At 41.6% G+C, this 26,951-nt stretch overlaps 1 protein-coding gene across 1 annotated transcript; it reads right to left on the bottom strand.

The window, feature by feature from the left end:
• Positions 1–14,540: 14,540 nt before the first annotated feature.
• Positions 14,541–26,945, bottom strand: CSF2RB (colony stimulating factor 2 receptor subunit beta; the record flags this gene model as incomplete). The annotated part of the gene is made up of 13 exons (XM_080363649.1): positions 26,855–26,945; positions 25,566–25,695; positions 23,418–23,602; positions 22,949–23,097; positions 21,915–22,086; positions 21,686–21,818; positions 21,423–21,583; positions 20,421–20,566; positions 20,143–20,317; positions 18,982–19,072; positions 18,637–18,706; positions 16,013–16,116; positions 14,541–15,723 (listed from the first exon to the last, which is right to left on the bottom strand). The coding sequence occupies exons 1-13, from the start codon at positions 26,922–26,924 to the stop codon at positions 14,541–14,543; spliced, it is 2,769 nt and encodes a 922-aa protein (XP_080219775.1). The 5' UTR covers positions 26,925–26,945.
• Between the last annotated feature and the right edge of the window lie 6 nt (positions 26,946–26,951).

The following is a 26,951-nucleotide window of genomic DNA, read 5'->3' as shown; positions in this document are numbered from 1 at the left end:
ACCAAGTAAGTCAAACAAACATGTACAACTTCTGTTTTTCTCACAGTTTCTTTTGCAGAGATTATTTCAACATAGCTATTGCTCTTGCTGGCATAAGGAAGAAGAAGCCTTCTTTGCCATTCTGATTAGTTATTATCACCACTGCGTCTAGTGTGACACATCTCTCTCCACTCAGGTGCAACAATTAACATGGCTTGGCATATTTTGTGCATGTGCTTTCACAGCAAAAGCAGGGGAGACTGAATGAAAACACAATGAAAAAACCTGATTAGTATTAACATTCTCTTCTTCCTGTTCTTCTTCATCCTGTACAGATGCAACTTTCTCCCAAGCCTGGACATAACACTGGTGTCTGCAAGCTGGGTACTGTTCTGACTGCAAGCCCAGTCCACTGTCCTTTTGCCCAGCTCCACCTCTTAGGTTCAGTAGCCAAGCCCCTGTAGACCCTCCACAGAACACCAGTCAGGCACTTACTTTTCACAGCCATGGTTCAGAGTCACATTCAGGAGTTGATGAGCCTCTGAACACTCCATCCATGTGCAAGTTGTAAGAGACATGTAGTCATTATAACACTGTAGGGTATGCATTGGGATGCTCACTGAAAAAAGGAAACAATCAAAAGAGAGATGGGGCTGAAGGAGGTAGTAAGAAATGGTAAAATGAACACAAGGTCTGCTACTGTGCTGGAGAAGGCAGAGACAACAAAGCGAGGACCTGGGTGATGAGACCTCCTGGAAATATCCCCTATGTTGTTCAGCTCATACTGTGTGGATTTCACAAATAAAATTTGGTCCTTCATGGGAAAGCCTGAAGGTAAGAAGTCTCCAACAGCAGCTGCTGCTCTTAGAGTAGGCTGGACTGTCATTAAGTTGTCATTTATTAGAATTTTACTGTGAGTCTTTGGACAGAGAAATACTCATCTTTTTTACTTTGTCTGTAAATCAGAATGGTCATGCAAGAAAATTAAGATTCTGGTCTACAACCTGTGAAGAAAAGCTGGAATTGTTTTGTAATAGGTAAAATTAATTTTCAAGAAATATTCTAATTCAAAAGATAAGTCCAAAGTGTTAAGCTTAGTGTTTTTAAGCCTCATTGGCCTTCATATCTTTGAAGAAAAAGGGCCTCATTACACTGGCTAAAACCTCAAACTACATCTTCCCCTTTCCACTCCCTGCACCTAGACAGGAATCACGGCCATTCTGATACAATGAAGTATGATCTAAGACTTCAGATTGAATGTCTTTTTCTCTTCCTGAACTGCGGAGGCCTGATGCTCCATGAAATTCCAATGCAGATGGAAAGCTGGTCAAGCAAGTGTGAGTATAACACAGCCTAAAATAGCAGCTCTCCCTGATAAGAAGCCTTTTTTCTCCTATGAATGATGTTTTGACATTCCCAGTAGGAGGAAATGAGAGTATCAAGACCAACTAGGCAATCCTGAATGGGGATTTATTCAGCTGACCACTCACATCAGCATCAGTGTCTCAATATCAGCATGATTTTGAGTCCTGGTAAACCTCTGCATAGTTTTGTAATAAACAAGGGTCCAAGTTGAATGGGAGGATGTTCAGGACCAAAGTAGTGTCGTGTTGACCTTTGTACTCCTTAACAAAAAAAAAGATTCTGGGACACATTTATAAAAACAGCCTCTAAGAACATGTTTATAGATTTCAAGAATCCAAACAAATGCTCTCACCAATTCGCTGCTCTTCTCGCAGTCCAGGGATATCTCAGTAGAAAGGTGGTAAGTGCAGGATATGACCTAGTGATTTGTTGTTTAAGGCAAAAAAACCCCCAACAGATGCCTCATTAAGCAGGACATTCAGTTTTGCCTTTGTGGGTTGTTGTCATGGTGGTGAATACATTCATGTGCCCACCAAATAAGCCCACTCGCCTTAGCAAGAGTTATGCCTCTAAGATGTCAAATGCAAAAGTGAGAGACACCCACTCTGATTAGCTCCAATGACATTTAAGTCACAGAAAGGAGAAAGCTTCCTGGCAAGAAAAACATATTTTAAAAATCCAGCAGCGGAAAAATTCGTGTCGCTCTATCAGTAACAAACACGCCTCACAGGTGGATTCGCAGAGAACCTTTTTCTTTGTGAAAGGCTCTGTGCAAGGAGGAGCTGTGTCTGTGTTGAGGAAAGGTTACTGTTAACCTGGGAAAATGAATGTGCCTTTCCCTGAGAATTCAAACTCCAACAGCAGGCACTGGAGTTGTCCCTTCTATGATGGGAACTATGGACTGAGGGTCAGCTTGGTTGAGAGCTCTTTTTTTCAGAAACAACAGACCAGAAATGACAAGGAATTATTCTGCATTCCCAGCAGGCCTAGGGCAGCTGATGTTTAATCATGCAAGAAACAACAGTGCCCAAGCCAAGTCACTTTCAGGTACAAAAAGTGAAATATGCTGCAAAGACAAGGTTGTTTTAGTCATCATAGGACTAATGTTTGAGAGATCATGGAGTTCATAACATTCAGTACTGTGAATTACGTTAGGCAAGGGAGCATAATCCTCCCAAGTAGCAGAGATGTGTCTGTCTCTGGAAAGACAGGTGTGCAATGGGTATGTTTTTCAGTACCTTTTACTTCAATACCTTTTATTCAATACCTCAGAGCCTTCAACACATAAGTAATGACTAAATTCCTCACTCGCACAGGTGCTGTGCCTCTGCTCTACCAGCTGTGTTATTAACCTGCTTTCAGATCCCTGTCTCTTAGGAAGCATCCAGCTCTCTAAAGAAAAGGGAGCTATCACTTGAAGGCAGGACATGTCAATAGATGTAATGAGGAGACAGCTATTTTTGAGGGAAAAAAGGCAAGTTGGGAAAAAAAGTTTTGCTATAAACCAAAACAATATCTAACAATGGGACAGGTGAAGTCACTGTTCGTACTGGTAATAGTCAGTCATACTCAGATGTGAAACTTAATGGCTAGTCAATTTAAGTAAAAATACTAACAGAACTTGAACATTGTCTAGTTCACAAAGTTTGGGGTCTTGCTAAAATACCACTCACAAGTATCCATTGACATACATCTGGAGTGTTTTGTATAACTCTGGTTACTACCCACGTGTACACTCACCAAATCCCCTGCTATTTCTGTCACCAAGATGAAAGTAGAAAATAAAGGGAGGATGGAGAAATATCAGGCTAAAAGAAAAGGAACTATAGTAGAAAAGAAAGGAGGAAAACGTAGAGGTAAAGAGTCAGACACTCACCTCGAGTAGTTCCAACCCCCAAAACCAAGCATGGAGCCAGAAGAAGACTGATGAGCTCTTTCATCTTTCCACATCTACACACAAGCATCACCTTATGTCAGGCAACAAGTTTCTGCATCACTGGCTGTTTTTCTTCAAATGCATGTGGAACATGCACAACAGCTACCGTTCTTCCTTCTTGGGCACCAGTTGTACCTGAAAGCAAAACTCATGTGGTTATTTTGGAGAGTCTTGGGCCTTCTGTTGGCCCCAAACCACCTCTTCCATTAACACTAACATGATCTCTCAGAGTAGCTTCATATGAAGATAATTTATTAATTGGGGAAGCTTTCTGCATCATCCCCAGGGGACGAGGACAAAGCTTGCTGTTTGGAACTAATGATAGGATTTTCCACCTTCTTCCTTCACCTCAAGAGTAAGTAATAACCCCTAAGTTATAAGAAGGAATTAATTATCCATGCTGATTTACCCATCTGATCCAAACAAAGCACATCCTGCTGTTCCATTGAATCATGAACCTGTCCAAAAATAAACACCTCCTTGCCTCTCTTACCACTCCTACTCACAAAAATGTACTTCTGGCAAATTGAGAGATCCAGTCCTTCCATTTCTTCACTTTATAACCTGTTTCATGGGGTTTTTAAGTCCTTGCTTGTTTGAAGAGAGAGGGCTCCTTGCCAATTCCTTCCCCACAGTAACAACTTTACCTGAATGCTGAGTAGTCTTTAAGGCCAGTGCTTCACGGCAAGTGGTGGAATTTCTCATTTATCACTCACATAGCGTAGATGCAAATGCAGCTACCGGGGACACCCACAGCCCCACCCCTTCCAATGAGCTGCTGCTTTATTTCCCTTTCAGTTGTGCAGTTGAAGTTTTCAGCACCAGAGACATGTTTGACTTGATCTCTCTGCCCTTCCTCTTTATAGCAACTAGGTTCCTAATCAGATGTCATACAATTATGAGGAAAAGGGAAGAATTTTCCACTGTTATGTTTTGCTTAAACAATTTCCAAGAAATGTGACTAACTTTTCCTCAAATAAGATGCAGTGATCTATTAACAGAGACTGAACGTTGCTGCCTTTTCTCTTCTCTGTTGATCTGCACTCAAAATCTGTCTTTTCAATCATCATTCTCCTTGTGCGCAATGTTTTCTGAAAGGAAAGTTAATTGCCATAAAGTTAAATGGTCAATAAATAAAACATTCATTTACATTGTGAATGTTGTCTTAAAGATACATTGTTGTTGCTAAGCCTAACATGTATAAAACAGTCTCCATTGAAATAGTAGCACTAGAAGTGTCGATTCAGCTTTAACTCAACCCACACTGTTAAGGGATTAAAATTCAATCCACGCTCTGATTACATATTTTAATTTAAGTCATAATATCACTCTGCATCAGTAGAAATGAGGAAAATACAATCAAATTGAGACAGTGTAATTTAACATATATTTAGATCTTATTTTTCATCTCAGGAAACAAAGGAAGGGGAGTGGTGGCATTTAAAGAAGTGAGAGGTGGTGAAGTTTCTTACTGCTTTCTCTAACATAGACTGCAGTCTCTGTGAAGAGACTACTATAGTTTTAGGCAGTACCTTTATCAATTGCAAGTAACACCATTCAAGCAACTTTGGATTACATCCTCTGCAGCATACACAATTTCTCATGAATCAGTGGCTTCTGGAAGTGCATTGGAAACATTTTTAAAACCTAAAAGAAAAGCAGAGTAAGCCAAAGAGAGGAAGATGTAATGAAAAATGCTTGGCAATAATTTTCAGGATACGCTGTGAAAGTGAACATTGCACACAGTGCATGGACATGAGCCTGAGAATGAAGAGTCTTTGTCTTCACAGTCCCCAAAGGGGACACATGCACTCTCCTTCTGTTCATGCTTCTTTCACAGAACAAAAAAACAAAAACAAAACAACAACAAGATGTGTAAGCTTATCCCTTCAGTTTCTTCTTAACAGGCAGAAGAATTATTCCACTTACTTGCAGAGACCTCAGTGGAAAAAAATGAGAATTGTTAGTGAATACCCATGCATCATGCCTCTTGAAACTTCAGTCACTCATAAGTAATTGCTTTTTCTTCTTTTCATGCTTGTTAAGCGCCCTCACACTGTGTGTGATTCCAAGCAATACTGTGTTACTCGTCTCATTTAATTTATTCCAATTAGGTATTGGCATCCCAAGACACAAACGATCTACCTATCAGATGCAGTACTTCCGCAATAGAGCAATGCTTGGTGAATGTCAGATTAAAATTCCCTTGGATGGAATGGAGGCATTGCCTCTCCAGCGAAGCTGCTACCAATACTTGAGCTTGCATGGAGTGTGTCTGAATCAGTGACAGTAAATTCACTGTGTTTGTCTCATGGCAGGGTCTGACACCTTGTTAGTTTGCACAGAAGTCACTGTGCCAAGACATATATATGCTACGAAGGCCTGAAGAGCTTTGGCTTCAGAAAGTTGAAAGGCAACTTCCTCTATATAACCAGATTGTGAAGTAATGCCTTTCTTTTTAAAGGCCTCACAAAGGGAGTTAACTGGCATGTTAATTCCCTTTCTAAAGTGAAATCCAGTAAAAAACTTTAGCAGCAACTTAGGGAAGAGGTTCAAGAAAACTCTTGTGATACAAAGACCAGGTAGGAGGGATTGATGAGGCATTGGTGAGGCCACACCTGGAGTATTGTGTTCAGTTCTGGGCCCTTCAGTTCAGGAAAGACATTGAAGTGCTGGAGCGGGTCCAGAGAAGAGCAACAAGACTGGTGAAGGGACTTGAGCACAAGACCTATGGGGAGAGGCTGAGGGAGCTGGAGTTGTTTAGTCTGGAGAAGAGGAGGCTCAGAGGTGACCTCATCACTCTCTATAACTATCTGAAGGGAAGTTATAGCCAGGTGGGGATTGGTCTCTTCTCCCAGGCAGTCAGCAATAGGACAAGGGGGCATGGGCTTAAACTCTGCCAGGGGAGATTTAGACTGGATATTAGGAAGAAATTCTTTACAGAGAGAGTGGTCAGGCATTGGAACGGCCTGCCCAGGGAGGTGGTGGACTCGCCGTCCCTGGAGGTTTTTAAACTGAGGTTGGACATGGCACTTAGTGCCATGATCTAGTAAACAGACTAGAGTTGGACCAAGGGTTGGACTCGATGATCTCTGAGGTCTTTTGCAACCCAGTCGATTCTGTGATTCTGTGATTCTGTGAAGGACTCTAAATCCCTGGATTTCTCTTGCTTTGTTTGCTGAGCCATAGTGGAAGGAACTTTCAAGGGTATATATATGAAAAGGAGTGAGCAGATTGTCATAAATTCAGTGGTAACCTCATATCTGTATAAGCCATCCATAGTCTCTCTTGCACTCAGTGGAAGTTCGGTCTGGCATGTGATGTCACGGACTGATATCACAGTAGCCAGGTATCCCTGGTTGGGCCGAGTGGACCTCATCTGCTGGATCTGGTCTTCACCTCCAGGAGGAGGTCACCTCCCAAAAAGTGGTCCTGAATGACATGAACACTAGCCAATGCTGTTCCATGAGTTACTCAACAGATACCACGTGCAACAAAGGCTGACAGGTGTCTTTAGTAGGATGAGCTCCCTTCAGAAGCAGAAAAAGGAAAATATCTCCTTTGTTTCTAATAAAATTAAGATCATGACCAAGTAAATAAAAATACGGACAAACATTTTACTAGAAAAGATGTGTGCAGTTAAAAAGATGGCACATACCACGAGGAATCTAGACAATCTCTTAGTGAGTCCTAAAAAAGACCCAATAGCTATGGCTCATATGCACACCACCAACAAACAAGCAGCAGGCAAGAGGTCCTGAAAGCAAAGTTTAAACCAGGAGGCTAAAAATGCTGTCCTACATAGGAGCATTCTTCATTGGTCCTGGTTTTATGCACTGTGTCAGATAACAGAGGCTCAGTGCATGATTGATTAAACTGTGTAGGCAAAAGGGAATTATATTTATTAGTATCTGGTAAATTTTTGAAGCAGATGAAATTTATAAAAGACAAGTTCCACCTAATCAAAACAGAATCAGTGCTGCTGACATTCAAGATTGAAAATGCTATGAGGCAATTTTAAAATAAAAATCAAGGAAATCATGCCAGCTGTGGAAAGCAGATTTTTCAGATTGATATATCTGTGTAGTCTGAAAAAACAGAAAGCCTATGACTTAGAAAAATAGATAGAAGGTAAGTGGGAAAAAAAAAAAAAAAGAAAAGAAAAAAAAAAGAGAAAAAAGAGAAACAAGAAAAAAATATCATAGTTAAGTAGAGCATATAAAAATATGCAGCTAGGTCAAGACAATAGTCCAAATATATCTATACAAATACTTCAATTTTAAAATATGGTTTAAATGGCAGAACAATTGGCAAAAGCATTTAAAAAAAATGTAAAAGGCATTATGGCAGTTTGACAAAAAGAAGATATTCAGTGAAACACTAATACATTTTGTACAAGGAATGTAGTTTGCATTTACATGTTAAAGACAGTAAAGTGTCAAAGAGGGTATGTGTCAACAGTTGTGTTGCACCACAGAATTTCCATGGCTGCAGAATTTCATTCCACACTAGAAGGAGCAGGATGCTGTTAGTGCTGTCCTATCAATAACCTGACCAAAATGAAGGGAGTGAAATGCTGGAGACAACCAGGGAGCCTGAAGGGCAGACAGGCAGTAAAAATGGGACAGTCCCACTAGACCAGGTAAATGTCACTGTGAACCATGACAAGTCTGCACTAGTAGGCTAAACCAGGATAAGGCAAAGGTTTGAGTTCTGGAATGAGATCATATACTGTGATCAATAGTTAGTGAACTCTTTGACATGGCTTTTGTCCATGTCAATGAGCAAGCCATGGACAGTTTCCAATACACAGAGTGAAACAGGCTACTTTCTACTGTTGGGGAGAGAGCTTGAATACATGGATCTTTCTTGACTGCTCCACATCAACTTGCTTTTACGGCCAGAAATGGACCTTGGTCTACTTTATTTGCTAGTATGGATCTAGTCACAGATTCTGGTTTTTTTTAGTCACTATAAATGATTGCTTCTCAGAGTTATTTGTGAAAACACCCACAGCAAAATAAACAAACTGATTTAGTCCTGGATAACATGCAAGATTTAGTATAAGTTGAAAAAAACAAAAGACACAAGTTTACTACAATAATGTTTTAAGGGAATACATAAAAATAACAAGACTGGCAAAAAATAAGCCCAAGAAGTTGTTAAAAGGTTCCAATGTTTGCAGTGCCAAAGGGACTGTCAAAAGTATCTTTTAAAAACTCAAAAGTGAACTTACACCTTTTGCAAGTCTAGCCAAGCTATAAAGGTATGGTTATTGTAGCCTTAATGTCCTGAAAAAAAGTAAATGAGGCAAGACATATAGAGAAAAAATTATAATTTCCAATGATCTTTTTCAACTAAGTATTTCATTTTAATATAATATAATTACTTTCCTTACAAGCCTTGCATAACCTACATTCTTACTCAATTGCTTTCTTGCAATAAAATCTCCAAAGGAACTTAAAAATTCAATTGCTGAACTAGTCATTGTAGTAAATAATCCAAGGCTTTAACGGGTCTCACCATGAGAGAAAAGAAGTACCAAATGCAAGTTTTTGACAAGTACTCAGAGAAGAATCCAGTGAACTACTGACCAATCAGGCTGGCTTTTGTACAGGATCTGTGATATAAATGATAATTAAAAATAGAAATAGCAGAGAGAAATGTTCTGGGGAAGAGTTAACATAGTTTTGTAGAGAGTAGTCATGCCTCGTAAAACTGGTAGAGTTCTTGGAAGAACTCCAGGAGCAAACAGATACAGGGTTATCCAATTAGTGTATTATACTTAGATGTCTACAAATCTTGATGAAGTCCCTCAAAAATGTGGTTCCAACAAACTAAGAGATAAAAGGCAAGTTGTCATTCAGGTTAAAGTCTGTTTAAGACAGAAAACAAGTGAGAAAAATTAATGGTTAGGTTTTCTGTTGCAGGAGAGCTTTAAGTGAATTGTTCCAGGAACTTATAATCTTCAACAAGCAATCATTTTAAATGATCTCTCAGAGGAGAGATGTGGGTGACTGAGAAAGACAAAATTTTATCTAGGGTGCTCCAATCTAATGATGCTGGAGAAAACACTAAGTTATTAGGTATAAATGGTGTATGAAATTAGAATCACAGAACCGTAGAATAGTTTGCGTTAGAAGGCTCCAACTCCTCTGCAATGAGTGGGGATATCTTTCACTAGATCAGCTTGCTCAAAGCCCCCTCTAACCTGACTTTGAATACTTTCAATGCTGGGACATCCACAGCTTCCCTGGGCAACAGGTTTCCATGTCTTGCCACCCTCATCATCAAAAATTCCTTTCAATCTAAATCCTCTTTCAGTTTGAAACCATTGTCCCTTGTCCTGCTACTACAGGCCCTGGCAAGAAGTCTTTCCCCATCTTTCTTATAAGCCCCCTTTATAGGTCACAATAAGGTCTCCCTGGAGTTTTCTTCTCCAACAACCCCAAGTCTTTCAGCCTTTCTTCATAGGAGAGGTGCTCCAGCCCTCTGATAGATTTCATGGCCCTTCTCTGGACCCTCTCCATCAGGTCCATGATTTGCTTGTACTGGGGACCCCAGAGCTGGATGCAGGACTCCAGGTGGGGTCTCACCAGAGCAGAGGGGTAGAGTCACCTCCCTTGACCTGCTGGCCGTGCTCCTTTTGATGCAGCCCAGGATACCATCAGCTTTCTGGTCTGCAAGCTCACGTTGCTTGCTCATGTCTAATTTTTCATCCTCCACTATACCAATGTCCTTCTCTGCAGGGCTGCTCTCAATCAATTAATCAATTCAGTGTTAATAAATACATAGAAATTCACTTGACAAAAAATAATTCTAACCATACAACAAGATCAAAGAACCTGTCAGAGTAGACAATAGCAATGGGAGAGTCCAGTTATCCCAGACTGGCTAAATAATACGTTTCTTGAATACCACATTCGGTTCTTGTCATCTCATGTCTGAAAGAATACTGTAGAATACACTGTAAAAACAGGAAGGGTACAGCAATGTTATCAGAAATATGGGATCTGTGGGAAGGTAGACTAATTACTATGGAATTCTTCAGCTTGGAAAAAGAAATAACTGAGACATGATTTGACAGAAGTTTGTAGCATCTCATCTCATCAAACAGGAGACAGTGAATAAGGAATGATGGTTTATAAATTCTTCTAGAGCAAGAATAGAGGATTAACTTACCATGCAATTAGCATAAAATGAGTCCAGGAAAATATGGGTGCTTTTTAAAAAATGTTTTTATTTATAAACACATTTATTAATGCTTTACTATCAGATACAAGGAAGTCAAAAGTTAAGTGGTTTTAGAAAGGGATCAGTTAAATCTCTAAAGGCTAGAGCTAAGTACATGTTAGCTACAATAGCTTAGATGTCACCTCCAACTCCCGTAGGCTCTGGGACAGATACCATGTAAATATATTACCTAAGGATTTAATTATTTACTGTGTGTTTCTCCATGTTTACTACAGCCTGACTTTCATTATCTGGTGTAAATATTGGCAGAGACACAATAGTGGGCAAGATGGAATGACTGCTTATAGCCAGTGTGTTAGTCTTATCTTCCTGTATTACAGTCTCTGCTGCAAGTAGAAGGGGAGAAAAGAGTGTCTGTAGGTGCTGAAACAGCATCCTGAATCCATCAATCTGCAGTGAATAAAACAAACTAAAAATGTGTGTAAACATCCCATGTACTTCTGAATACAGCAGAAAGACTAAGAGGTTAGAAGTACACTACAAGGCTCCAGCAGATGCAAAAATACTCATCTCAAAAGTGTGCAATGTATGTGCACAGTGTGAAGAAGGAGCTGGAAAATGTTTTAAAGGACAATAGGAAAATTCATTCAATTGCTTTACATTTCCTTTTCTGGACAAACAAATTAGCCTTCAACAACAAGGACAATATGCTCCTCTACCAAAAAAAAGGAAAGCACACAATGAATCTACAAATCTTTTGACCTAAAGCTGGCTCATGTTGAGTAAGTTTGCAGTCTGGGTCTACCCACCTAACACCATTGTGAAACATCCATCAGGTAGTATGAGGAGTTGTTAGGGTCAAGGCTGGAGCATACAGAATCCTAGCAGCCACTTGTGAGGACATAAAAAGGGCCAAAAGAGGCAAGAAGTCATTGTGCAACTTGTTCCCCATGTACAGAAGATGCCATGTGAGGTTTCTTTTCATGGAAATTTCAGCTTTGTAGTGAGAGCAGAGGGAGTTGTATGGGAATTACATTGTGTGTACAAATGTGTTTGACTGAATGAACAAGACACTACATAGGGACTGGCAGGATGGGTTGGGTTTGTTTTCCCTTATCCTGCAGGCATACAGGATTCTAAGAAATTCTCCAGCTATTGTTCCCTGAGACCTTGGAGGGCTTTCCTTTTCTGGCAAGCCATTCAGCCTCATTTTCCTTCCTTACATAAAAGACATCCCCAGGCTAGCAGAAATAGAACAACAGACTAGTTCAGCATGGATCTTAATTAGAACTATTGAGGTCACAATATACTTACTACCCTAATCTCATGCAAATTCAGGTAATATATTTCTGGCTGAGGAAGATTATGATAAGGGAATAATAAACTGATTACCTCGGAGCAATGAAAATCGCTTGCTGTTAAAACACAGGCAGAATCTTTGATTTTTGAGCATACAGTAAGGAAAGGGTTGCAGAGATTTCGTAACTATATATTCAGTGTAAACAGAGATTTGTAAAATACAATTACCAGTATTAATTGAGTCGCCTACCTCTCCATTTTGACTACCTAGGAAACACTGGTGAATCATCACTCAGATATACAGGCTGAGGGGGTGGAACTACTTAGTAGGAAGCTCCACAGAGAAGAACATGTCATAAGCTCCTGAATCATCAGAAAAATTATTCCTCTCCTACATATCAATACATAGCATGAGGAAAAGTAGCAGCCACCTCCTTTTGCACAGTAACTTTGTGGCTCAAGCTAATCAGCAGGAAGTTGAAGACAGGGAACTCACAACAGTTCCTAAGTCTTGACTCAACAGGCTACAGGGTTGTAAAATGCTTTTTACCACCCCCACTGCTGCTGGACCTCATGCAGAAGGGAATAGAAGATTTATAGGATCAGCAACAGCCAAAGTTTATGGACGGTTTGATTCTGTAACCCAGTAAGAAGTGAATTCCTCTGGCACAGCAAAGCTGTAGGTTGTGACCCCTGCTTCCAATGCTCATTACATATTTTATTTAATGATGCTTAAGTGGATATTGATCAAGTCCCTGGAGCAGAAACTCACTCTGCCCTAAAACAATTCTTACAGTTGCAAAAGAAAACCACTGTCAACTCCCCTAGCCTGACAATGGTGTGTTACTCTTCAAGTTCCAGGTTTCTGAAGTGAGCTTCAGGTCATAATATCTGCTCTGTGGGGTCATATCCAATGTTCTTCTACCTACAAATTCTATCTCCAAAAACAGCCTTTGCAAATTCTCAATTAAATGCAGAAGAACAGGAGGAATAGACAGCTCTTAGAATACTGATGACAATGCAAATGGGCTTCACCCAAAAGCAACCGAGCTGAACAAAAGCTCTCCCGCTCACTATTCCTCGTGGCAATTAAATCCATAGCAATTCAAGGCCCAGCAAGGTGGCATATCTAAGATGGAAATCCAGATACCAAATTTGCATATGAATTTGAACATCTACTTTTAGCAAATGACTAGATAGAGCACAATCATACAATCTGGAAGAAATTGTGTCTGCTACTCATAAAAGGTCAAAGAAGAGACTAACGAAAAAATCCATGGATTAGGAAAGGAGTAAATTGAAAATCCCTCAAAGTGTTCCTCAGTATTCTCTATGAGAGGCTGCAACTGCCTGCCTTTTGCTGTCAAGAACACTAAACTAAATTTGCGCACCTTTCAGATTTTAAATTGTATTTATAAAGATTTAAATTCTGAAAAAAAAAAAAAAGTTGCATTTCACTGCAATTTCTGAATCAGCACTGTCCCATTAACCCAGCAGGAGGAATCAGCTGGCACAAACACAAAACCGCTTCCCATTATCTCTGTCAAATAATATAGCAAAGTCAAGAGAAAACATCCTACTTCACAGGTGACATAGCTGAACCTACAGAATTTTTCAAGGCCTATTCAGATGAGCTAATAGTAATGTCATTGCAACCATAATGCTCTTAACATATAAAAAGAAATATTTATAGGAAGAAATAATATTTTTATTAGTACAAGGCTTGTATTTGAAAAAATAAATGTGTTTTTTTGTAATGCAAGCCCACCTTCCCATCTGAAACGGATGCCTTTTCCTGATCACAGAGTGGCAGCTCTGAACAAATACTTTTACTTTGCAGCACTTTCTTTACAACAGAACGGGATAAAAACAGCTCCTTTTTCTCAACAAAGCTTATTGCTCAGAAAAATATTAAAAAAAAAAGAAAAAATAATAATAAATTACATAGGTAAGATTAATTATACAATGCAGAAACAGCCAATGAACATATATAGTGCTTGAACACTTAGCAAAACCTCAGCAGATACAGGCTTGTGCACATTCACAGCCTGTCATTTTCTGTTACCATCCACACTCCCTTTGTCTCATTGCACCTTACAAGTCCTTGAGTTTTCTTTCTGTAATGTATCTTCTCCCCATGGTTCTCTGCAGCCTGCCTTATTTATCCCAGTAATGTTTGCTTCTTGCCCTTAGAATACGCTGTGATATACTGCACTTGAGAATGGTTTACCCTTCTATTAATATTTGTGGTTTTTCAACTTAGACAATACCTATTTAGTGCCAATAGTGGAATGGTAGAGATATAAAAGCAACCTGGTGACTCTTAGATCTATTATACCAAAGTTCAACAAAATTTCTCTTAAGAATACAAGTTCTCTTTCCCAAGTTTCCAAGCCTGTCCTCTGATAGCATTTTGTGGTGTTAAGTCTACATTTGCTGCCATGAGGTTTGCTCCAGTCAATCTGGTATTATTGCAAGATGACTGTGATCTGTCACAGAATCATGAGGAGGCTGAACTGTTCATTATGGATAAGCCAAAAAGTTTGAAAACCATCAAAGGGTGACATTTGGATTGTCTTTCATGCCAGGTCTGTGAAAATCATTGAGAAGGATATTGAGCTACTTCAAGTGTTCCAACATGTTAGGTGGGAAGCTGGAAAAAGGAACTGGCATTTATTTTTTCCTAGGTTTGAAGGTTCATTTTCATCAGACAGTTGCAAACTCTTTCAGTTACCTATAGCTTTGGTATTCGTCAATATTTGCCCATTTAACAGATTTCTGTGATCCTTAAAGACTGCTGCCAGGAAAAGTAATCATCTGATTTCAGGTTTTTGAAAAGCTGAATAGCCTGCATTTTTGATATATCCTTTTCCTTGCCAGTGGTGGATTCATCATCAGACACAGGCTTCCCAGGCACTGACTTGCCTTCGGAAGGTTTCTTGACTTGGTGGTCTTCCTGAGTAACATCCATCTTCACACTGGACTTGAGGCTGTGGAAGCAATAGTCACCAACCTGGCAAAGGAAAACTGGCTCACTGCTGTCAGGGTTTAACACCACCAAGTTATTCTCTGACAATGTCTGCTTTCTAGGAAGATCATTTCCCTTCTGTAAGACAGGTAAAGACATTTGTGGTGGTTCTGAAAGTCCATGGAGACCTAAAGGGACAGTAAGGTAGTCTCCAAAGACATCCAGGTGCAATTCAGGAGAAGAGGTTGGTGCTTGACCTGAAACTGGGACCATGACACCTGTTTTCCCAGGAGAAAACTCAGGGCAAGAGTGGTCACTGGGGAGCTGGGGCTCCTGTGAGACACTAGGTGACTCCCCTGCAGTGACAAGTGGCAGATGGGTCGAGTTGCTGGCTGATGGCAGTAACAGGCTCTCTGTGGTGATGTACTCCAAGGGGCAGTGCTGAGGAGATGTGATACAGCTAAGAGCCTTTGGAGATTTCTGCTCTTCTGTTCTCATGTTTGCATCTTGCCCACAAGCTGGTGGGGCCAATGGCACTTCTTTCTGATCACTCAGGTGCTGCATCATTTCTTTCTGATCTGGGAAGGGCTGTGGATGACCTGCTCCTGGCTGTTCTTGCCCCTGTGGAGCTTGGGGACAGTCCTCCTTTGGGAGGGTCACATACTGAAGGGAAAGTGATTTCCCATGGAGTCCTGCTAGGTTCACTTGCAGGGTCTGATGCATATCAGGCTGGGAGGACATCATTGAGCTGTACAAGTATGGACCATTGAAAGCAAAGCAAGTCTGGGAAGCAATACTTGCATCAGCACTGTTTCTTCTTGAAACAGAAAAGGAATGGCCAGCAATCTGACTTGAGCAGATAACTGGGGCATGCTCTGACTCATTTAAAGCATGGTATGAGTTCTGTAGGTCCAGTGCAACAGGGGGAACATCTGTCTTTTTAGCCTGCCCTTCAGGGGATTCTGCCAAACTCTTCGTCTGCCTGAATGGGAGAAAGTTAAAAGTTGCTCGTGAGAGATATTATTTTGGTAAACATTAAATATAAACCAAGCTGAGTTGAAAACAAACATAGCTACATATAGGGTTAGAAAAAAAATCTTTCTTGGGGAAACAGGCTAACCTAGATAGCAAAAAAAACCTGTATCCCTTCCTCAAAAGCAACTTGTATAGGCATTTTAATGACAGAACGTGATTATATCCTGCCATGATTTATGGAGCTCTTTGAGACTATCAGTCACCCACAGAGTCACTATAATGTGCTGTTCACTCACTTGTCCACAACTTGAAGGAAGCTAGCCTGCTCCATCTTCTCTGAAACGTTATATTTGTTGAAGTCCAGTTGGCTGCTTGTTGGCCAGTTTCCTACATGTACTTTCTGAAAACAAAAAGGCAGATATGAGAAGAGAACAGTGTCTCACTGGCAGTAGAACCAAGAACGATACATTCCTGTCCTAGTTTCAGCTGGGGTAGAGTTAATTTTCTTCCTAGTAGCTACTATAGTGCTGTACTTTGGATTTAGTATGATCATAATGTTAATAACACATCAATGTTTTAGTTGTTGCTGAGCAGTCAAGGACTTTTCAGCTTTTCATGCTGGCCTGCCAGTGAGATGGTGGGGAGTGTACAAGAGGTTGGGAGGGGACACAGCTGGGATAGCTGACCCCAAACTGACCAAAGGGATATTCTGTACCATATGACATCATGTTCAGTGTATAAATATGCGAGAAGAAGAAGGAAGGGAGGTATGTTCAGAGTGATGGTGTTTGTCTTCCCAAGTAACCGCTATGTGTGACAGAGCCCTGCTTTCCTGCAGATGGCTGAACACCTGTCTGCTACTGCAAAGTAGTGAATGAATCCCTTGTTTTGTTTTGCCCTTACAATTCCATTCTCCATCCCATGCTGGTGGAATGAGCAAGCGGCTGGGTGATGCTTAGCTGCTGGCTGGGGTTAAACTGCAACAATTACTCATGGACAAATAGAAAAAATAGGAGAGCCTACAGCAACTAGCAACAGGGATGCAACTTCACAAATGACTAGAAGGTGTGTTCTGTTCTCCAGAAGATGGTTATTTCAAACTCATTTTGCCCTCCACTGACCTAACTACAAGTACTCAGTGAGCCAGCTAGGAAAGATGCCCTCTTCGTGAATTGAGGACTCATTGGATATGTGATAGTAGATGGTTATCTTGGCCACAGTGATCACAACATGGTTGAGTTTAAAATTTTCAGAGTAATGAGTGAAAAGGACAGTAGAGTTGCTACCCTGGATGTCAAGAAAGCAAGCTTTAAGCTATTCAGGGTGCTACTCAGTAGTGTCCCCTGGGAATCTGCTTTTGAGGGTTTGGGAGTCCATGAGTGCTGGTCAGTTTTTCAGAGCTACCTTTCAAAAGCACAGGAGCAGGCAATACCATTGTGGCATAAGTCAAACAAGAGGGGAAGAAGACCAGCTTGGCTGAATAGGGAACTCCTGGGGGAGCTCAAGATGAAAAGGAAACTATACCATCTCTGGAAGCAAGGTGAGGCTTTGCAGGAGCTGTGGTTCATATATGCAGGGAGAAGACAACAAAAGGCTAAAGCTCAATTAGGTTGAGGCTCACCAGTATTGTACCAGACAACAGGAAGGGCTTTTTTAAGTACGTTAAGCAAGAGGAGGTCTAAAGAAAACACTGGACCGATACTTGTTGATCAAAGTCACCTGACTAATAGGGATGAAGAAAAAGTAGGGGCATTTGATGCTTTTTTTGCCTCAGTCTTTAATAATACTAATAGAGGTTGGGCTGCCCAGTCCCCCGAATCAAAGGACTGTGAGTATGGGAACAGTGACTTTCTATTTGCAGGCACTGAAATTGCAAGGGACCTGCTGTATCAGCTGAGTGTTCACAAGTCCATGGGGACTGAAGGGATTCATCCCAGAGTACTGAAGTAGCTAGTGGATGTTACAGCAGGACACCTCTCAATCATCTACCAAAAGTCTTGGGAGTGTGCAAAAGTCCCTGCAGACTGGAAGCTTGCCAGTATCATTCTAATTTGGGAGAAGGGCGCAAGGGAGCACCCAGGAAACTACAGACCTGTTAGCCTAACCTCAGTTCCTGGAAAAACTACTGTAAGTGCTTATTCTCTTCACACAAAGGCCATGATGTAAATTATACTAATTGGATTGCCACAAATCTAAACTTATAGTGACCCATCCCTCATGAACATAGAATAGAATCAACTGTTATACAAAAGTATGTTTCTGTGTGTATGTGTGTGTTGGGCTGGGCATGTTATTGAATAAGCTATGCTTGCAAGACTCTAAAACTTTTACCACTAAAATCTAGAGATGCATATACCACATTTCCAGATGTTGAGTTTTTTTGGATGGGAAGAAGGAGGGGTGTTCTATTTACATAGCTTTGACTAAATGCTATGTAAGTGTGTTGCTCTGTTTCCAATATAGAATGATTGTCCTGCTAACAGACAAGCATGTGGTAACCTTTATTCCAGAAAATCCAGTTCCTTAAAATAAAAGTTTCTCTACTAGGGCTACCATCACATTCTAAAAAGCTCTGAATTAGTGTTGATTACTATTTGGAGAGGAACAAAAGCACCAGCTGATGAACATCGCCAATGGCACTAGATTATTTCAGTCGGTTAAAATTCTGAAGTACTGAATACTTTCTAGCTGGATTTTAAATCACAGCAATGCTGACAAGCACAATACAAAGAAGTATACTAACATCAAAATAAGAACACAGTTATGTTAGGTATTACCAGAACTTTTCTGAAATATTAGGCATAGATTAAAGAAGATATCTGTTCATTGTGGACTAGGGGACAAGAAATGCTCTTAGGATTATTTGAAGTCCTGAAAAAGACAGAAATAATGAACCCTTCAAGGTACAGTGCCCTCTTACCTCCAGGTAGCTCTGGATCAGGAGACTCTTGCTGGGGTTCGGAATCTTTTCCTCCCACATTTGCTTCTTCCTGCAACAACAACACAGAGTTTTCAAGATTCACTTCTCAATGTGGCTGCAACCAGACAAGACTGCACCCCGTACGCTGCGCTGCTCTGCAGTGTGAGGCACCACCAAAGCCCTGGCACACCACCTCCCGACTCGCAGACATGCACAAGGCTGCCCATCACACACTACGGCTCATCTCCACAGAGACCAGCCTCTCGTGGGGACAAGAAGTGCCTCAGCCTTTATGCCACACACATGGCCAAAACCCTGTTAAATCTGCTCACAATGGAAACCTACCTGAGGAAATACCTGTAGCTGCAATAAGCAATGATTAGCAAAGTGATGATGAGAACTGGGAGCATCACTGGGAGAACCACTGGTGGCAGAACTGAAACAGAGGAAAGAGAAATAGGAATCCACCTGCAGAGTGGCTGCTTCCCACAATGTGTTTTTCAGTCTGGTCACATACAAGCAGATGAGGGCAATGCAGGTGGTATGTCAAGGGACAGGATCATGAGGCCTTCAAACAGCTGGGATACCCACTGAGGTGTAAGAGACCAAAAGTGCCCTGAACAGCTTCCTGACTGAAGGAGTTAATAGTTTCCTGTGCTGAGTTTTGGTGGGTTTTTTGTTTTGTTTTGGTTTTGTTTTGTTTTGTTTTTTGTTTTGTGTTTGTATGATTGTTTGCTTGTTTGTTTTTTACTGGTGACAGAGTAAAGAAATGATGCTAACAAACAGATGGTTAGGTACCTCGCTCCACCATGAATAACACACATCTTCAGGCATCTGAGGTCTGCCTTAGTCTGTACAGTTCTGAAGAGATGGTGGTTTCAGGGATTTTCTAAGAAAGAGCTTCATCTGCTAGTGGCCACAGCTGATCATCAACAAGATTACAAGTTCTTCCTGAGTACACTCATCAGAATTGCCTAAGCCATTGTCTTACCACTGCACGCTTCCTCAGGACAAATCATGCGAGATCACGTTACTTTGGACACAAAAGTCCAGAAATAGCAAAAAACATGTAAAAGCTTGATCTCCAGTAGACTCTGTTGTGCATTTTATGCCACCCTATAATCACTGTGCAAATTTTAAAATCTAATGGATTATATTGTCTCTTCTTGCAGTCTCGGGCTCTTCAGTCACTGAGAGCACCATGCAGTACTGGCATTAGGAAACAAGGATGATCTTTGGGGCAGGGTCTTCACTTGATTCTTCATGTGGAAACCATTATGACTGGTTGCACACACCTTGTGAAGGGACGTAGGGAAGAAGTTTAAAGTCATTCCTGCTCTGCTCCCTCATTAGCATTGCTGCTGTACTGCAAGGATGCAGACAGGACAGCTACATTGTGAAGTGACCCCAACTAGCTCATGGCTGAGAGAATGTATTTTTCTATAGAGGCACTTGAACCATTAACAGTCCACAAAACCTTACACAAGTAGCCCCCATGAGCAGTACCATTTTCAGTCTTCCAGGTGAACTCCTCACTCCATTCACTCCAAGGTCCCTCATAATCCAGAGGCGTATTCACCCTTGCACGCATTTTCCCCCTATATTCTGTAGATGATGCCAGCATCTGCGGGGTGAAGGTGAAAGGAGGTTCATCGTTGCTGATATTTAACTTCTGGAGAGTCTGGAGAGAAGACAGAAGCACAAATGACAGAGATGAGAGGAACTGTCTTACTCATTTGGCCAACAAAGAGAAATCCAGGACTCCTGCACTTTCTAAGGCTCACCTTTTCATATTGGTTGTTTTTCCAGTATTTGACTTCATATCTCTGTTTTATGAAGCCATATCCCAAAGTATGTTTTATCCACCTCAGTTCATACTCTTGGTTCTCTGTCACTGTTACTGACACATTGGTAGGTGGCATCACCTTAACTGGAACACACAAGAATGTCTCAGACTGTTCATCAACATACTGGTCCAGCACTTCCTTTCACCACTGTGGCTATTAATAGTTTGCAGAGACTAAGAACAATGTTGTTTTATGCAATGTAAGTAGTCTCAGCTTTTTTACATTTATTAAATCCCCACATCTTAATTTTCTTGTCAAAAACAATAAAGCAATAGAGACATGAAATAACAGAAAATCCATACCCATTAATATTGACAGCACTCCCTGTGTACAGAAAAGCAGGAAAGCCATATTTGAAACATCTGTACTGGTATTTTCACTCACTGCAGGAGCTCTCCCAGTGTTAGTCTGTGAAAAGTTACACCAGTACCTCCAGATACATGCAGGCAGAGATGACCCACCTGGCACACCTCACTCAGCAGACGAGTCCTGACCCATCCAGTGCTCCAGGAGCCACTGCACAATCCCACAACATGCCACTGGCTTCTTAAGAAATCATATAGTGACACACTCCCCACAATCCCTGTCACCACAGCTCCCTGGAACCTGTGGCACCCATGAAGGTCAATCAGAGAGAAGTCATCAGGGTGACAACCACTCACCAGGAAGCTCTGGGTCACAACCTGAATTTGAAGAGCAGCAGAGCAGCATCCACTGATGCCACCTTCCTCAGAGTAGCAAATGCCACTGAGGAACTCCACACCTACAAACCACTTCTCCCAGGCCTCTGACTTGACACAAAGTCCAGTTCCTCTCTTCATCAGTCCAGCTCACTTCATCTTTCATCTTTCCTCAGCACCACTGCCCTCAATCACAAACACACAGCCAGGTGTCTCTCCAAGAAACAACCAGGAGAAACAAGACAACACAGCAACTCACTGTTCTTATAGGCTTCAATCAGCTTCTCTTCTGTCTTCACCTGGACAGACACATGGTACTGGCTCTGACTGCTGGCATTGCTGACAAGGATCTCACAGCTCTGGACCACATATGGGACATGGGGCAAAGACTTCTCCTGCACAGGAGAACATTCCTCTTCTCTGAGGGAAGAAAAAGAGGTTGAGCTGAGATCAGGGGGAATGAAACAGAGCAGAAACTCCATGGGAGAGTCACAGGCATGCTGCCATGGACAGAAAACATACGCTGATGCTGGAGTGGCCCTGAAGAACAAGCCAAAGATGACAGAGGTGATGATCGCTTTCTTCACTTCCCAGCTGCATGTCAGACGATCTGCACCATTGAAGAGGCAGCGAAGGTTCCTGGGCTGAAGGCCACCTTCAGAGCAGATGAGAGTGAGCTAAGTCACAGGAAAGGTCTGGCTTCCCAGCCAGAGCTTCCACCCCTGCACATCCCCACTCTGTCCCACGCTACCTTCAGGGGTCTCCCACGACACCTCCGTGCTCCACTCACTGAACTGCCCAGAGAAGCCACTGGCTCGCCCCGGTCTGGCTCGCACACGGGCGACGTAGCTGCTCCCTGGGACAAGGTCCTTGCAGCTGAGGTGGCAACGTGTGGTGTTGGAGAGCAAAAGTGAGGCAGCTTTCTGTTGTTGGGGGAAAGGAGGGAGAAAATCAGGGAGTTGGGGAATGGAGAAGAGGGGTAGAGGACAGGGAAGAAGTGAGAGGAGGTGACTGCCAGGCTGCATCTCCCAGCAGTCCCATGCATGATATGGTACATGTACATGCTGTCATGCAGTGTTCCTAGCTCCCATACTAGAGGGTCTTCAGTGAGCCCACACAGTGCAGGCAGTGTGAGGTACAGGCAAGCACTGTTGGGCAAAATATGCTCCAGCAGCTGGGCCAGCTCCCACAGCTTGCAGAGCCCTGGTTGTCTTCAACACCAGCTATACAAGTTCACAACACTGTTCAGTGCAGAACTTTGTGAGAATCTGGACAAGATACTTCTCTTAAAAACTAAAGATCAGGCTGACAGGTACACAACAGGCAGATCTAGGGAAACAACAGGGCAAAAGATATGGAGTCCTAAAAACTGGAAAAAAAAAATAGCCATAACATATCCTCCTGGAAGGGGAAGCAGCTTCAAATGGATTTTGCCATTTTCCCACATGAACCCACAGGCTTCTACTAAATATCCTTTGATTTCATTTGGGAAGGATTCAGGGCAAAATCAATTCCAACTCAAAACCAAATGCAGGGCACCTTTTTTTTTTTTCCAGTTAAGGACAGATCTTTGCATTCAATTCAGGATAAATGGTATTTCACTGGGCAAGTCACTTGCAAGCAGAAAGAGAGCCCCTTCCTCCTGACCTGAAACAACGTGTGTTGCATCTCCTCACAGTGCCTGAGAAGGGCAATGTCATTCATTTGCACAGCTTGTTCCACAAGCTCTCAGCCGGCCACAAGGGTGCAGCCCAAACCAGGGCAGCCCAGCTCCTCCTCTCTTACCTCCCAGGACTCCCAGTCCCGCTTGTAAGTGACTTCGTGCTCCAGGGCATTGCCCAGCCCTTGGCTTCCATCAGCTGCTTTCCAGGTCAGCAGGAAGTCTCCTGATGTCATCAAGCTGACCGAGAGGTTTTGAGGTGGGGGGGTCTGAACTGGAAGGTGAAGGTACAACCCATGAGAGGAGGTAGTGAGGACAGAGACATGAGAAGGACAGGAAAATGTCTAGTTAAATTTCCCCATTTCCAGATTGTTTTATCCCTGCCACACGAATTAGCACCTGCTTGATTCCCCCTTCCAGGTCCAGCTGCTCCCAGAAACTTGGCCTCTCCCCTCCCTGCCCCATCCTCTCAATGTTGAACTCTTTGGCAGTTTTCAGAATAGAAGTGGAATTCACTTCCTGACTGAAGAGCAAATACATTCTCAGAGATCCCTAATATTCATTGGAAAATGATAATTTGCATTTAATCCTTACCATTTTGGAAAAGGTCAACATTTAGTTCTGCTTGAAGCATCTTGTCAGGTCTGAAGCTGTAAATATCATCTACACCTATTCCAAAATTGTCTGTAGCATTGAGACAAACCCAGTGCACATAGGAGTCTGGAGCCTCATGTAAGTCATTCTCTGTCTGGCGTTTGCAAAACATCTCCTTGTTCTCCCTGTGTATAGAGAAAGTGATCTATAAAGATCTGATTTGGAGCCCTATAGTTAATGCAAAATTATATGTCTGAATGCCATCCCATTCTGTTGTTATAATTCCCTTAGGCATTTATATCCTCACTGTACCTATTAGTCCTGTTTTGCTTCACTTAATAGGACAAACATTTTTAACACTAGGATTTTTGTCAAATGCCTTCCCATTTCAAAGTTATGCAGCAGTATATTTTGCTACCAGCCTATTTACATTAGTTTTTAGCCTAACTCTATGCAATCTCATACTTTTAATGTGAGAAATGGCATGATGAAAAATAATGTCATGGAAATATACCTTTTACTCAGAGTAAAAGACAGTTTCTGATGATCCTTAGCTTCTTGAAGACATTAATTTTGCAGTCACAGAAAGACACTTAAAAATAATTCTCCTACCAAAATGTACTTCTATGTACTTAGTAGTTCTGTTCTGTCAAGGGACCTTATGTATTCATTGAAGATTTTATTCAGGATGTTAATCATCCTTTCAGATAGCCTTTCTCCAGGCCAAGGAGCATCATGAAAATTAAAAAAATATTTTAAATTAGACAGGAGAGGATACTGTTTGTGTGCCTGCAGTAGCCTGAGCTGCTGGAGACATGTGTTGCTTCTTTTTGTACCCTCAGGAATTTTATTTGTGTTTATGGTTTCATACCCAGTATATTACATTGTTCCAGTTCAGATGAGGAATATTAAGTTGTGAATATCTAAGGCCAAATACTGTCTTCCAGGATAGGATGGAGTCTCCTGGCCAACTTTATGTCAGCAAGCATTATTCAGCACTATTGTTATTTTTAAAAGTTGTGTATTAGCAAGGAAAACAGGGATATTCTTAAGTATGGCTGGCATTGACAATACATGTGCATACCCTTAAATAGAAGAGTCAGTCAAAGGGTTGTGAAGTCCTGAAGATATTTCTGTCTGTTCACTAGAATTACCTTACGGTTTGGGATTTAGTCAACTACCCTTCATCTATGAGCTGAGCTAGTTTAACCATTGGCCACTTTAATTTCGTCTGCATGACTGTCCACACTTAATACCTGCTTGTCTGATTAGTTCACTTCTGTCATGTTTCCTCTGTGATCCACACACTCTATCATGTAAAGATGTCACAGACAATCTTCCAAAGGTCCAAGTAATTTTATACCATCTTTTGCCAGAAGCATTAGCTTCAAGGTTCTGTTCCAAAGACCTTCCACTGATTTCGCCTGCTTTTAGGTCTATTAATTCTCTCTTCTTTAGAATAAAATCAAGAGTTCTTTCTCTTTCCTTTCCTTCCTGTATCCCCAGACTCTAATTCATTTTCTTCTCAGCTTTCCATCTTTGTCTTCCTCTCTCCCCTGACTATTCCTTTCTTATCCTCACAATCAATCCAGTCTGGTGATTCAGTTCCCTTTTCATAAGGAAATATGTAACAGAGAGATATTGTCAGAAACAGACCAGTATCTCTGGGAGGAAAACTGATAGCACAGATGAACTTAACAGCCTTCTCTATCTCACAAACACACAGTTTATACATGTTCCTCAGAAGTGATCAAGACCACACTCAGTGATGCTCCTAAACAGGCAAAATAACAGGGGAATTTCTCCTCCCTTTTGGGTTCATAAACAATACTCAGGTTCACAGTTGTACTAACATCGTCTTCTTCACCTCACTAATAGCAACCTATATGCCCCATTGTACTTCATATCTATGATCCCACAACAAAATTATGGGAAAACAATTGTAAAGGTGATAAAAATAACTCCACTAGCTCACCTTATTCATTCCTCCCTTCCTAGACGAGGCCTCAGAGGCTGGCACAACCTTTATTTTAACCTGATGACAGGAGGAGGTGGCCATGCTTTCTGAAAACCTGACTGCAGGTCCTTGCGATTGTGGCCAATTTCCCTTTGGACTTTTATGCAGCACAGCACATTTCAGGTACTCACATTATAATATTATCCCTTTGGTAAAGAGTCATACCAACGAGGGCATGAGCCTCAGAATGCTCCATCCATGTGCAGGTCACCTGTGAGTTGTAGTCATTGTAGCAGCTCAAGCTCTTCATAGGGATGCTCTCTGAGAAAGGAATTCAGGAAAAAAAAAATGCAGTGATTGCAAATGTAAATAGTGAGAGATTCTGCCAGAAGGATGGGGAAGGCACTGATAACAGTACTCTCCTCATGGCACCAGAAAATGATTCTTGGTGAAAATACGTACAGAATTGTGGCCATTCTGCACATCTCCACAACAGGCAAGTGTCCAACCCAAGCTACAAGTAACAACAATGAAGTGAGACCTCTGTGCCTGCAAGGTACTTAATTCTATCCAAGGTATCATTTTTCAAACAGTGAATGCTTCCAAGGATTAGTAGATGCCACTGTCAGCAGGCATATGGTGATCATTTAATCTTTGTGTGTTCCTGCATGGGACTTCTTTGCCACTAACCTCCTAGTAAAGGTTATGACACTAGAAAGGTGTATTTAAAAGTGAGATGCTCTGAGAATAATCTTTCTGTGACTCAGAAGAATGCCCAGACTAATTCGTTGGAACTAGATTTATGACTCAGAAATGGCCACACCGCTCACCAGGAATAACCTTTTTTTCCTAACCTCACAACTGTGAAGTGGAAAAATAGATGCCTCCTCTGGTACATGCACTACAAAGCAAGTTGCTTTCTTCTCCTACTTTATTTTCTCTGAAGGTAATACCTGTGGTACACTATTGGGATATGACCTTCAGATGAGAGAGATGTCAGCATGCAAACATGAGTGTGCTCTCTAAATTTTTCTTGACGAGAACTACTATCAGTTTGGTTAAGGGGCTGTTGGTAGCCCCCACACACTCCTCCCCATCTTGTGTCTCTCCTCTACACTGTCTCTACTCCTGTACACTACCTGGATCACACACTCAGCCCTTTGTTTTCCTGTGTTTTCACTTTCAGGCTTTATTCCTCCTTCCTGTTCACTGATTGACCAGTTAACTTGTTCATCTCACCCATTTTTCCAGTATTTCACCTGTCCATACCACCAGCCTACAAGTGGTTTGTCTGCACGTGCATCTGCTACACACTGGTTTTGACCAAGTTGTCTGTTCTCCTACAGTATAGAAGATGGTGTCAAAAAAAAGCAGAAAAGCAAGCACAAAATGAGGAAGAGCATTAGCTGAAAGAAGGAGATAGATAAAAAAGGAAAGGCAATAATGGAAAGATAAAAGAAAGCATAAATTTGAAACTCACCTCGAATGGCTTGATCACTGAAGACCAAATACAGATTCAGCAGAAGGATGAAAATCTCTCTCATGTTCATACTGTCCTTTGCGCACAAGTTCGATCC

This window comes from Nesoenas mayeri (assembly GCF_963082525.1).
Source record: "Nesoenas mayeri genome assembly, chromosome: 1".
In the NCBI taxonomy this organism is placed as follows: Eukaryota; Metazoa; Chordata; class Aves; order Columbiformes; family Columbidae; genus Nesoenas; species Nesoenas mayeri.
The sequence above is the reverse complement of the archived record's forward strand: the minus strand, read 5'-3'. Positions and strand labels throughout refer to the sequence as shown.